This window comes from Haliaeetus albicilla, chromosome 13 (genome assembly GCF_947461875.1).
Source record: "Haliaeetus albicilla chromosome 13, bHalAlb1.1, whole genome shotgun sequence".
Classification (NCBI taxonomy): Eukaryota; Metazoa; Chordata; class Aves; order Accipitriformes; family Accipitridae; genus Haliaeetus; species Haliaeetus albicilla.
Window position 1 is genome coordinate 10,163,737 of NC_091495.1, and position 14,617 is coordinate 10,178,353.

A 14,617-nucleotide genomic window follows, 5' to 3' on the forward strand; every position below is an offset into this window, starting at 1 on the left:
ACCTCAATATGTTGTTCTGCGTTCCTTATTACAACCTTTGAAATTTCTCATCTTACTGAATACAGTTCATACTCACTGGTAATGTCTTTAATACTTCTTGTAGTTATTTTTCAACCTATTTCAAATGCAAATATTTTTGTTACAGTAACATCTGCAGTGATGATTACAATTACTTCATAGGTTTGGAATACTAACTTGAGAGCTGGTTGTGAACAGTGGAGAAAGTTGCGAAACTGAGTTTGTCTGATAAATAATGCTGTAACACAAATATGCTCCTGAATTTTGGAGACAGGTTTCAGATAAACTGTTCTATCTGGTTGCCATTGCCATTTTTTTTAATTCATTGTAGCAAGAGAAATGAGAGCTCCAATAAAATTAATCAAAAGAGATTTCCTTGACTTCCAGGAGAAGGAGTTTTAATGTGGACCACTGGCATGTTGAAAGTGCAATGTGAATAAAAACATGAAGTAGTATGTTTATTGTATTCTCAATCTGTTACGAAGGAGCTTCCACTGTTCCAAATTGATGAAGTAATTCTCATAATCATCTTAAGGAAACATGTTGAAGTAATTATAATATTAATTTGTCTGATCTAAGAGGTAATGCAGTTAGGATACAGTTATTATACATGAGACTATGGCTGTAATTTTTAGGGTAAACAAGGTCACTGCCCTGTACAGATCTTAGTTCAGGAGTTGCAATGAAGAGACTTGATATTCAATAGAAAAGATTAACTGCAGGAGTGCATAGGATTCAAAGTTGTAGTCAGATGGAAATTAAGTGCCTTTACTGCTCAGGGCCTTTTAAGAATCATATTATCCCTTTACTTCAAAAATACTTATGGGTGTTCACTCTTCTTGAGTTTCATCTTTTGATCTGGCACCTTCTGTATTGAATGTATTTTAGGAGGAATTCAAGGCAAGTTTAGATCAGATATATAAATCCAAGCTGGATTTATTGTGTTTGATCTTGAAGTATTTCATAAAACTAAGGCAACTTTACCACCATGCTTAGCCATTATCTGGAGTAAATTGGTATGTCCACTCTAGGAGCTACATTGATTTTAGTGATGTAGTTATCCATATGGATTAGGGATACTGAATTGAACTAATTAATCATAAACTGTGGTGTAAGACATTAGTGTCCCTGTCTTCCCTTTCCCTTTTACTTTGTGCTGCAGGGACACTAGCAGAATGGGCTGCAAGAGATTATATATGCTAGTTCATATTCTGGCAAGTTAACAGAAACCTGTTTGTTTTGAGAGCTAAATGTAGGTTTAAGCCTACTAGTTCAGTTTTTGGTATGCCTCCACTTCTATCAGTTTGCTATAAATGCAAATGCCTGTGGCAGAAGGGCTGGGTAGGCAGTTGGGGGAGTTGATGTCTCAAACCAGATAAAGGTACTGGAGTTTGCCTGTTTGACTCTTACGGTTCCTGTTATTTTAGTGCAGAAGTATTAGAAAGCCCTTTAAATCTCAAGGGCATCTCATTTCTGATATGCGCACCTGCAAGAATAGCTGTCTTCATGGGTGTCTAATATTAAGGCTAACGGGGCTAGTGCCTTCCCCATTGTGCAGTTATAGCTACTGCTATAACTGCTATAACCTGTTAAACATGGGTTAATATATCTATTTAGGCATCATGCATAGAAGCCCTGTACAGATATACCTGGACTTGCCTCTACTGATTGTTGGAATTCCTACTACACAAGCAAAAACCCCAAGCAAAAGCCCAACAAAACCCCCATACCCTGCTAAAACCCTCCACAGTAATTGAAACTTTGAAAACTCAAAGGAAGAATTAGTTTTAAATCATTTTGATGCTGCATGTCTCAAAGCAATTTCTAGGTTAATTGACTTCTACTTTTCTCTTTCTCTGAATTTTCAGAAAATCATTGCTTCATTTGGAATGCTTCTCCTACTATGTTGCTTTTCTTGCTCCTGAGAAGTAATTTTTTGTGATTATGGAGGTTTTGATTCTTGTGAACCAAATGGATTAAGGAGAAAGTGTAGCATTCTTCCAGAGCTGTCTCACCCCTTACAAGATAATATGATGATTCTGCTGTACTAAGAGCCAAAGAAAATGTTAGGTTAAGAGGGAGTAATAGGACTAGAGATTACAGCAGGACAGTAAAAGAGGTATGAGAAATAAATGCAAGTGACACAGTAGTTTCAGGAATTCAAAATGAGCTTGTGTTTCTACCACTCTCTGTGCTTTTGGTGATCTTTCAATTGAAATGTTTAAAATAAGTGTTTCTGAAAATGGTTTAAGAGGAGAATATATCACTTCTTTAGGTAAGATATTTCATTACCAGCTTGGATTTCTTCTTAAACATGCTCTTCAGTTCCTCCATTAATATTTGAAGTTTGTGTACTTTACGGTCATGACTGTCTATTCAGCCATCACTGTTAAGTACCCTTAACATTGGAATTTGTGGTAAGTGAGAGAGGGAACCTGTGTGTTGTGTCCAGGTTTTTTCCACATCTACAGCTCTGCTGGTATGGGTAGAAAACTATTTGTTAATTCCTCTTATGTTGTAAAACAAAGTGAAGAGTCTTGCTTTTAAACATCCTCTACATAATTTACTGAGTGTCTTCCTGATATTTATCTGTTGTTATAATGCAGTAAAGAGCATGAACATTATTCTCTGTTTTACCTCAACGAAAGGGGTCTTCTGATGCTTTGATGTGGGAATCTGATTGCTGTGTTTACAGAGAAGGTTCACAGCCTTCAGAGAAGGATTAGAGTTCAGCAGCAGTCATTTTAACGTTTTCTCTTCTTTTCATAATTGTGTTCATATAATGCATGGGTGAACTTACTGAAGCATACTGAGTTAAAGACATGCTAAATGCTAGTGAAATTTGAGGAGGAAGGAGCAAAACATTTAAAAGGGTAAGGCCTTAGTCAGACACTGTGTGTGTTTAGGGACATTTTTCCTTACACAAGTGTGTGATTCTATGGATGTGAGTGTCTACATGTGGTGGAAAACTCTGCATTTAATACTCTAGAATTACCTGTAGCAGGGTATTGTCTCAACTTAATATCACTCCACTGAATCAATATTTTAAAAATATCAAACACATATCAGCCATTTGGAAAGACAGAATTAGTCACTATTAAAAAAAAGTCATATTTTATCAAAGAATTACTGTCTTCATTTTGGCATTTAGGCAGCATCAAGAGATAATTATCCTTAAAAATATTTTATCATAATGACAACTCTTAAACAGAACTCCCTAATATACTATCAAGGAGGAATATTATGTATTCTATTTCCCATTCATAAATTTAAAATGTGCTCCCTACCTGCAGTTAGTGAATGGGCTTTGCTGATGCTCTCAGCATGCAGAATCCCTGAAAAAAATGTAAAAATGTGATGAAATTAATTAAAACCAAACAATAATAGTGAGGTCAAAACCAAATGGGGACACCCCACCCCCCTCCCCATCTCTTTCCAAGACAGAAATTTGGGAAGATACCTTTTAAAAGGAATGTATGCTGATGTGTTGCAAATTGCATAGGACTGGTTGGCAAGGTTTTGTCTCTCAGCAGAACTACAATAATCTTTATAGGACGGACATTAAGACTAGCTTGCCTAAAGTGACTGCAATAATTTTGGCAGGTAAAATTTTTATAGAGTTTATGCTTAACACTTCAGATTAATTTGTTGTTTTCTTGTGTGTTTTATTTTTTTTGCTTTGAAATATATAGGCATTTCAGTAGGACTATGGAGGAGCTGGTTCACGATCTCGTTTCAGCACTGGAAGAAAGTTCAGAGCAAGCCAGAGGAGGTTTTGCTGATACTGGAGATCATTCTCGAAGTGTGTCTTGTCTTTTAAAGCGACAGGCAAGGAAAAGGAGGGGACGAAAAAGACGTTCGTTTACCACACATCATCCCTGGGAGACTGGTCACTGCTTAAGTGAAGGTTCTGATTCCAGTTTAGAAGAATCAAACAAAGACTACAGGGAGAATCATGCTAATAAGAAAGACCACAGTGACTCTGATGACCAGTTGTTGGTTGCTAAACGTAGACCTTCCTCAAACTTAAATAATATTAGAGGCAAAAGGCCTCTGTGGCATGAACCAGATTTGGCTGTTGACAGTTTGGGAAACAGAACTTTGCGCAGGAGAAGAAAGGTAAAACGGATGGCAATAGATCTGCCATCAGAAGTCTCTAATGCGCTGACAATAACTCAACAGCAGGATAACAGCAGAGATCAAGAAATGGACAATAACAATAAATCATACCAACACCAAGAGTTTTCCAAGAGCAAAGTGAAAAAAAGAAAAGTAGCTGCAGTTCGACAAGGACCAGAAGTCTTGGATGAAGGGGTAGTTATAGAAAATGAAGAAGTGAACCAAGCAAATAAGGACAAAATGGAGTACGAGGAGCAAAAAGGCTCAGATGAGAACATGAGTGACAGGTTATTCTTTCTCTTCCTCATTACAGAAACATTGGATAATATTTATTTGCTTTTATTACTGTTGCTTGTATTGGGAATCTTTGGATTTTTCTTTAATTCCAGAGTTAAAATGCTAGCATCAATAGTACCTGTTTTAGTAAGCTACTCTTAAATATTTTTTTAAGTCTACTATTTGTAATATGCATGAGTTGCTCGGGTTAAGGAATTCAACATAAAATAGAGAGTCATGTAGCAGAGGAATAACCAAGAAAACAGTTTCTTGAAATAATACATTCTAATTGTTTCAAGATTAAGAATGACAGAATATACAAATGATTAATATGTTTTTTTCTGGGTGTTTCAACTGGTGACAGTTCTCAGACAAAAATTAAGTGTTTTTACAATTTCTAGACATTGGTGCTTTGATTGTTATCTCTATTCATCAGAAAGGTTGTCAGTGTTTAGAGTCACCATTTAGACAGTATGTTCTTATGTGTCATGGGCATAAAAAGTCTGCAGGTTGCCAAGGATATACATCATTTACGAAATGCAAAAACCAATTTACAGTTCAGAAACACCTGAGCTTACCATTAGAAAAATGGGGGAATGATGACCCTTTGGCAGTACACCTCATCCATCCATTCCAGACAGCAGTCATACTACAATGGTAATTGTTTCCAAAGTACTACTTTGACAACACAGTAAGGTGTAAGTCATTTTTCCACCACACACAAGGGATGTTACCTGCAGTGCCTGGTAAGCTTGATTATGTTTATTCCATTTGCCTGGTTCTGAATGCAGAACTGTCAATGAGAAAGACTCATATTAAAACATATATAATTTTGGTGAGTTGCTTGACAGCGCTAGTGTCCCTGTTTTCTTGTAGGCATTTTATCTATAAACTGTCAAGCCTTTTCCTTAGTGGAGAGGTAGAATTGAGATGCAGAGAGTACCCAGGGGTTTTGACCAGAACAGATTGTTTACTGTAATAACAGTAGGCGAGTGACTAACTCCAGTTATTGTCAGAAAAGTTCTTTGAAGTCTTTTTATGACATACTGGTTTTGTCCCTCACCTGTGAACAATAAGCAGCTGAAAGAGCTGAATGAATCCTGGGTCTTAAAAGATTGTTCCTAATGTCTTAATTACTAGAGCAGACACAGTCCTTCAGGGCAGCCAGTGTAACTTCAGACATCTCACTTTGACATGCAAGATGGGAGTGTGTGTTGTCAGGAAGCCTTTAGAAAACTTCCTTCTTTGATGATACTGGGAATCTGTTCCCCCAAGTTTGGTACCTAAAGACAGATGGTTAAAAATTTTCTTGGAGCTAGGAACCATTACATAGTTTATCGTATGTGCATAGTCCTGTCACTTTTTTATTTATAAAAGATTTTCTGTTATGCTACAAGGGTAGCAGTTCTCCAACTCAAATTCTGTAGCTAATTTTTGGGTGGAGAGAAGAGTGATCAGTATGAAAATCCTCTTGTAGACTCCCAAAACTGCTACTCACAGGTCAGTCTGAATATCTTTTTACTTTTTCACAAAAGAAATGTTACTGATTTAAAAATTCATCTTCCTCTTCAGAATGCTTAGTGTTTTGTTACAGCGAATGCAGTTGTTTTTCAAATCGTACTTCAAATGTTTGTCACTGGCCCCAGTAAATGGCCTTTAAAACCATTCTCATTTTCATAGTGTTTTCTGCTCATGCACATGGCTGAGTGATGGTCTGTCATTCTGAATTTCTTGCAATGGTCATCTGTAGCAAAAGGTTTGGAAACCACTGAATTAGAAAATTTGCATTCCGTAGTGTGATTAGAAATCCACCATATCTAAGCCTATTGGGTGCATACTGTACCTGAATATTTTGTATGTGAATAATTTTAACTCATTTTAAACTAACCTTACTGAAATGCAATAGTGCCTCTACTGTTTGAGATTGTTTAGCCAGAAGAATTGGAAACAACTAGCAAACTCTGTTCCTAAGAGTATGTTCTAAGAGTAAAAGCTGAGTTTTTAAAAGGGAACATGAGTTTTGTAAGATTACACAAGATACGGAGAGCTAACAAAGCATCTTGGATAAGACTCATGCTTCAGCAGTACTTGTTAGAAGAGGAAAAATAAAAAGTATACAAAGCTGCTCTGATTTTGTATATTTGTGTGCATACAGTTTAATAATTATTAATTTAAAAAATGATTAATGTTTTAGAAGTTCAGTTTTTTAAAATGAAAGCCAATAATTTTTAATGGGAGTTAAATTGTTTGGATTTAAAACTGGTGAGGAGAAGTTTTCAGTGTATACATGAAATTACTTTAAAATAACATACATGCTTGAAGCGCAGATTAAAAATGCTAAGTGACACTACTTTCACAGTCTTTTTATCTGTGTGTGTTCAAACACCAAACACAACAATAACTGGTTTTTAAGTGCAGGGTTCAGGAGTAGTAGGAGGAGTCTTCAAGCTCTTACAATGTCAGCATCTAAATGATCCCAAAGATGAATTTCTGTGAGGTTGGTTTTGAGCACGGGAAATTAGATTTGCATGATCAGAGCCTGTCCTTCGCTCATTCCCCCTTATCCTCAATGCTTAGCTCCTTGGCCAGTTTCAGCCAAATTTGACAATGTGTGGAGTTTTGGATGATATTTAATTCCTGCAAGCTTTGGCAATTGTTTGCATTTTTAGTGACTAAATAGAGGAGAAATCTCAATTGCCCCTTTTGAAAGAGCAGCAGTGGAACTTGGGGAGGCGCACCCGCTGGCCTGCCAGTCAGAGCAAGTACAGTGGCTGGTCAGTTCTTGCGAACAGGCTTGGTTGGTAAACAAAGGTCACAAGTGTCATATGAAACCAAGGTATGGGACAGTTTGCTACTAGTAACTAAAAATAAAAATGATTTCTTCTTTGTTTCCACAAATGTATAAAGCTGTGAAAGCTTTTTGGATAACAGAGCTGTTCGTTCCAAGTTTTTGCTTGCATACACTATTTTATAGGTCTAAAAGGAATGCGTGGTTTTTCTTTTTCCTGGAAGTCTTGCTGGGAGCAGAACTCTCACTGCAAAGCAAAGGAATTAGCAATATACAATGCAAAATTATATTAAAACCTGAAATCAATTCCATCATAACAGCTTTCATGTACTTGGATATTAATGTATTAATTCCAGACGTTTTGAATTTATTCAGTGAAGTGACTACCATGTAGCAATTATCTCGGCTGTAATCCCTGCCCTATTTGACTGTGGCCTGAGGAGAATGAACACTGGGGCTGCCATGGATATGCCAGTGTTATGGTTTGATTTTTTTTTAAAAAACCCAAAACATTATTATGTGTAGTTTTTAAAATTTCAAGTGGTTATGTTTTTATGAACTGGCTAGTCCTTCAGTAAGAATTATTGCACAATTAAAATACCTTTTAGAAAAAAGGAAGAAGATTGTTCTCAAAATTGGAAATTTTTGTGGGGAAATTGGCTGAAATACTAGGACTGAAAGGATTTCCTAACTTTCATTTTAAAAAGTACAATTAAACAATAAATATACAGGAAGAATCTATGAAAAAGGGATGGGGTTTTTATGAGATGTATGATGTAAAATTGTGCACAATGAAATGCGAGGACAGTAAAGCCATCTATGTTGTAATTAAAGTGAAGATGGGACACTTGCTAGAAGGAAGTTACTAGGATTTGCAACATTAGGAAGTTCAAGTTCTGGTCTCCGTGAAAGATGGTTCCATTCTCATTGCACACCTGTCATCTTTCTTCTGGTTCAGGCAACTGTGCAAGTGATTAAGTCTTTTCTGATGATACTATGTATAAAAGATGGTATAAATATTGCTTATACAGTAAGAATGTGGATAAGCAGAAGATACAGCAAAGAGTAGGAAAACATAGTCTTCAAACCCAGAGCTGTGTGTATATATATTTAAAAAAAAAAAAAGTAAAAATCACTGCTTTGTCTCCTGATACCATGTTGTGTTTCAAATCCTGTTGGGATGCCTCATAAAGGAAGATACAAAAAGCAAATATATACTTATAATTAAACACAAATTAGACTAAGTTTATATAATTCATATTACAAGCTTTGAAAAAAGGCTCATTTTTGTGAGAGATGAACATATAAAAGGAAATAATTTTCCTAGGTGTACTAGTTATTTAGAAACAAAAATAAAACTGATTTATTATTAGGAATTAACTAAAAATAATTGAAACCAGTTGAATTCAAGTATAGGACTGCATGTATGTTTTAATATGAATAAGTGTAGAAAGGTAATCAGACCTCAAGTTATTGTAAGTAGCTTGTATGCAACACTGAGTAGCTATCGTATTTGTAACTTGTACTTGAATTTGTGTGGTGAACTGAAGTGATTTTTTTTTTCCAAATTGTTCTACATTGCGATGTAAGTAAAATGTGATTAAATTTTGAATTATGGTGAGAATATTACTTCCTTTGCAGAGCTACTCTGACAAAAAATGAAATAAATTGTTTACAAAAAAATCCTTTTGTGTGAAACTCACCAAATTGTAATCTGTGTTATTAAAAGACAAGTCTGTTTTACTATTTAGACATGTGGAATATTGTTTGTAACAGTGTATACAGCAAAGAACAAAATCCTTATTGATATCTTTCAATTTAGAGAGAAGTGTGTGCATGTTGTATACACACATTCTAATTTTAAAGCCAAGACGGAAGTGACAGAGAAGTAAACTGTACCTTGCTGCTTCTGTTGATCTTATTGTTGATCATACTTATTTTTTTCAGGGTGACCTTTATTTTGATTTAATTGGCTACCTTTGTTATAAACTTTTTTCTTTCTCCCGAAGTAGTATGTCATGAAACCTTAAGCAGTGTCTTTTCCAGAATATTTGCAAATGATGTTCAGAAAGGTAATTTGATTTTCAGACTCTTATATTTCATGTGCTGAAGGAAGGCTTAGGCTGCTTTTGATTGAGACTTTTCCTATTTTATTGAGCAGTGGTGTTCCAGGATCAAGCTGAATTGCACAGCATAAGAAGAGAGCAGTGAGCATTTGATGGAAGCAGATAATAAAATGCATCAATTGTGTCAGCACCTCGTTGCAGTCACATCTGGCTTACTGTCAGGGTACCATTAGATTCCTGTGGTTTTATGTGCCAAAAATAATATGCTTTGTAGTTAATGGAACTAGGATATTTGCAGTTTGATTAAAAAAAATCATCCTATTTTCTTTCCGATCTCTGTTGGGCTTAAGTTCAATCTGAGCACAGCCTTGTCTCCTTAAAATTTTACGACTGAAAGATCAATTGTTCTTTTGATCTGTTTCTTTCTTTCTCTTATTACAGTGAATCCAGCAGTCTGAGCAGCAGTGATGCTGGTTTGTTTACCAATGATGAGGGAAGACAAGGTATTGAAACAATCTTTCCCTTCTCCACCCCTCAAACCACTTCAGTTGAAATTCTGTAAGCGTTACAAGTTATTTCATAGGTCAATTACTCTATTTCAGTTGCTATTACTATTTTAATGAGTTGAAGTATAGCTTGCTTTCTGGGTTTTTTGAAATGTTATCAGAGGGTGTCCTGAATCCATGACTTAGTCAAAAGCTGTTTCTGTAATACAGTAAACTTACTTATAACTTGAGAATCTCCAAAAGATCATCTATGCTAAGTTTCAATTCTTCAGTTGCTCCAATTTTCAGACAGGACTCCATGATCATGGTACTGCTTCTCAAACTATTTTTGAGGTGGCTTTTTTCTTTCTTTTCTTCCAGATTAATATGGAAGGAATTTATAGTTCTTCGGTAGTTTGAAACTACTTTTCAAACAAACAATTTTTTCAGCAGTCTAAGATTGAGATTGGAAGATGCATGCTGTTTAAAGTCTCTCCCCTCTGAAAAAAATTTCTTTAATCTAAAATGCAGTGAAGATTCAATATTTTCCTTTTCCTTTGAGGATGCAAGTACAGGATTATTTTTTTTTCAGCATTAGTGTTTATTGCCATCTTTAAGTGCAACACATTTACCTGTATTAGCATCTTAGTGCCCAGCTCACAGACTAGGAACTCACTGTCTCTGACAATATACAAAAAATGAGGCAAAAAATAGTCTCCCAGAAGATTAAGACTGGCTTTTCTGTTGGCAATTCCAAGTTAATGGTAATGGAGATTATTTTCTTATGCAGTTAGTGACAGACTACTTGAGTGTGTGCAAGAAAACAAATCCTGGCCCATTCCACAGATCTAGGTTAAAGGAATGTTGTTCTTATTTTCTTTTCTTTCTCTAATGTGTATTTCTCTCTTCTGTTTTTTTTGTCTTCTATTTTAAAGTTACAGGAGGGAGATGATTTTTCAGATTTAGAGTAGAGGTGTTACCTTCCTTGTGCAACAGTAACTTGTGCTACATAAACTGTACCTCCCAGTCTCAGTATCTGGTTTTAGTTGTGCTAACACATAGCTTTTTTTGAAGAATTTAGGTTCTCTCTGAAAGTTTAGATTGATCTTTTAACTTCAGTGTTTCAATACTTTAAGTTTTTCAATATGAGACACATCAAAAAGATTTGCTTTTACTTCCCTATACGAATTTCTCTTTTTAACTTGCAATTTTTAAAACATTTGTCCTCTATATTTGTATGCAGCATGACCTACGACATTTTGTAATTGCATACATTTTTGAAGTACCTTTCCTATATATTCGTATCAATATTTTTGTCCTTAAATCCTGAACTAAATTATTTAAATCTTTGAATAATATTGTTGAAAATCTCAGTTACTTTCTGTTTTTCTTATAAGTTTTTGTGGGAGAAGAAAAGAAGGGAGGGATTGCTGAACAGCAGTGTTCTTTCACTGGTGTGGTGTTATCTTTTTTTAGTGTTGGTTCTTTACTATAGAGCTGTAATTCTTATTTTTGCCTGTTTGATTTTTGAACTTTGGTTCAGTTTGATTGTCATTTTCAAGCAGAGAGCATTAGACCTGAAATAGTGTTCTGAAATATAAATAAAAAGAACAACAATAATTGAGAAGGATATTGTCAGGACAAAACATTATTATTTTTTTTAATCTCTACTTTGGACTAATTATTTTGTGGGTATGATCAGAAGGCCATTAACTTGACACTGGATCTCAGACGTTCTTAGATCTCCATTATAGTTTTGGTTTTGTGAAGACTTTTCCATGAAAGTACTATGAGAGATCCTACTGCAAAACCAAAATTGTTTATTTTCTAATAATACTTACTACCATTTTCTTTGGGGGGGAATAATTTTTATCTTTGTACTCCCCTTATGAAGTAAGATGAGGTTATTTTATCTCTGTAAATTAATTTATAGCTGAACTGATGCACATACAAAATTGAAAAGGATGAAGGAAGGAGAAAATAAATCTGATAAAAGCAACGGAAAAGCCTGGGTGAGAGAAATGAAGCTGGAAGAGGACAGGATGAAAATGTATTAAGGGAAGAACTGGCTGATTTTGTTGTCTGTTTTTAAAAGCTAGACTCTGATTTCTGTCTTCCCAGTGTCCCTCTTCCAGGATATATGTTCAGAACATCAACATCTTGACCTCATTTGTAGTTCAAATTTTCTGCACTTCTGACTTCAGGTTTCTGTTAAGTCAGGTGGAGAACCAGAGATTGATTAATGCCGCCTGGTGAAATACTTGGTTTAAATGATGTGTCTGCCATCATTCAGAAGTTTGGGTAGTAGAGGACAAGAGGATCCTTTTCTCCAGGGCAACATTTGTTCATTTTGTGTCTCTGAGATTAAGAACCATATCTCATTTATTGCAGACAAATACTCTTTATAAAACCCTAATTAATTCCCAAAGCATATTCATCCTATGGGACAGACATTCTAGAAAAGAAAGTGATCTAAAGCAGCAGCTTCTTTGAGCAGTTGGCCAGCCAGTTAAATAGTTGAGTATTTAGTTCTGAACTTTGGAGTGCCTGACCTTGGAACTTTTAATACTTTCCAAAATTGTTTCTGAAACGAAACAGAAATAAATTCCACCACAGTAACTGTATTATTCTGTGCACAGAGTCTCAGAATAGTTTCAACTTTTATAATTTGATTCAAGAAAACCAGGTGTAGCTGTAATTGGGGGTAATAGTGGGTTAATTGCTAGATATATTTTAATTGTCATTAATTGCTATGATAAAAGAAAATTGCTGAGACTTGAAAATCCTGTGTTCAACTTCTAGTGTGTGGTGTGCCAGCTAACATTTTTTTTTTAAAGACCTTTATACCCTTTTCCTTTCCAGCCTGCCTCTGTTCCAGTCTCACAGCTTTTTTTTGTTTGATTTGTTTTGTTCCTAGAAAGTGCTCATGTGAGCATAGCCATGCTTGTCCTCCTTTTCCAAGTTATCCAGGTACTTACCTTGGGTCATGTGAGAGGGCAAAAGGCAGGTCTTTTGCTGTGCTCTATTCCACTATCATATTACTTTCTGGCAGAAGTAATTGGTACTCAGATGTTTTGCAATCCCAATGTGGCAAGTGTTTTTCTTCTGTGAAACATTGCATACCTTGTGCAGTTAGCCAGCAAAAGCTTAAAGGTTATGGAAAATGCTCAGTACAGGTACAGTCAGTGAAGAAGATGGCTGCTGAACTATTAACAAACCTCAGGTGAATTCTTAGGGCTTGGTTTTTTCAGAGGTTTATAAATTGGTCAAGTTTGGGGTAAGATTTAATAGTGTTAGCGAAAACCCAAAATCCTATGCAGATATCAAGCCCTTGAGTATGGAGGTGGGACAGCCTGCCAACAAAGTAATTGAAAGAACTGAACAGTGGCTGAAGCTTATGTATCAGAAATCCTTATGACTTTCCTTTTTTCTTCCTACTCTTTCCTTTATTCCTAATAGCATTTTCATCAATGGCTGTTTTGCAATTATTAAAAACTTTAATGATAAGCAATGTTATGCCCAGTGTAGAAAACTTTTACAAGAAGAGTTTCAAAACAAAAGGTCTAATCTTACTTTGCAACATATACTACAACTCTATAATAGGCCTAGCTAGTAGGATCACCTGCAATTTCAAGGCACTTCACAGGTCTGCTTTACAAAGGCACTTTATAAGTTAAGCTTTCAATGCAATGTTAACAAAACTAACATTTTTCAAACACTAGTTGATATTATTGCTGTTTTGGGGAAAAAGTCAAACTGCAAGTATATTCTTTAATGAATTTTATAGTGTGGGTATGGCAAATAAAACATATTCTGCATTCCTAGTGCATCTACACCTACTAGTACACTTGGGGAAATTCAAAGTTGACTTAAGACCTCTTAAATCATGACATGCAGTACCTGAAATATCCTTTAAGATCTAAGCAAGTAGGAAGGAAAATTATATTAATGAAGTGTTAAACAGTTAAAATTGGAGAAGGTCAGGGAATGTCAGAGTTCCACTGTGGATGCAGCTGAGCTTTTAAAGATAGCTGTTCATTATTTTATGATTAAACATATATTCATTACTGTGTCCTTTATGAAGATGACCCACTACTGATTCAGTATATGACAATTCCACCCTTTTGTCTTCTCTAGCAAGAAACTAATTTGGACCTTGTATGGCATCTCAGTAGCTGCAGGTGTCAGGGCGTCATTCTCCATGTATAAAAGAAATGGAATGTGCAATGCTAAGTGTAATCACACCAGTTTTGAACTGTTGTGGCTAATCAGTTTATAGTCTTTGCAGGTGAAAAAGAAATAACATGAAGTTACTTTATAGTTGAAGTCCTAAATATTGCCTGTGGATCACAGGGGTAGAGGTGAACATAAAGCTGAGATGACGTGATATCCTTGGTCTAATTTATTAATGGCAGACCCGTACAGTCGTCCTACTCAAGAACAGGGTATGATACTACATTGAATGGGAGGGCTGGGAGGAGACCTTCATGTGAAGTTTTCAAGCTTGAATCAGAAGAACTAGCTGCTTAAATTCAATGGTGTCTGAATGGTGTCCTGTTACCCCTTTTGCCAGGGTAGCTCTGTAGAGCACAAAGAGCAAGGTGCAGCGTGCCTCAGTGGATGGGTAACTTAAGCTTCTGCTTTCCCGAAACTCCTTGTATGTGTTATAGTGAATCTTCTGATGTCTCCGAATGATTATTACAGCTGTTAGCAGTGGGTTTGTGTTGGGGTTTTTTTTTACCTAGAAAGATGTACACTGGTCATGGAAATGAAACTAGCATCCTAGGGTATTTACAGTCCATGTGCTGTTGCTCTCTGTGTGTGACTTGAGGGAAAATGGAACAGCACACTATCAAGTTGTGTTT

At 35.7% G+C, this 14,617-nt stretch overlaps 1 protein-coding gene across 2 annotated transcripts in view; it reads left to right on the plus strand.

Moving 5' to 3' along the window:
- The window catches only part of GPATCH2 (G-patch domain containing 2), a 131,001-nt gene that overhangs the window by 5,128 nt on the left and 111,256 nt on the right, over positions 1 to 14,617 (plus strand). For both annotated transcript variants that reach the window (XM_069800114.1, XM_069800115.1), the window contains exons 2-3: positions 3,711 to 4,424; positions 9,709 to 9,770. In XM_069800114.1, coding sequence (XP_069656215.1) covers positions 3,711 to 4,424; positions 9,709 to 9,770 — 776 coding nt within the window. The remainder of the gene's footprint in view (positions 1 to 3,710; positions 4,425 to 9,708; positions 9,771 to 14,617) is intronic.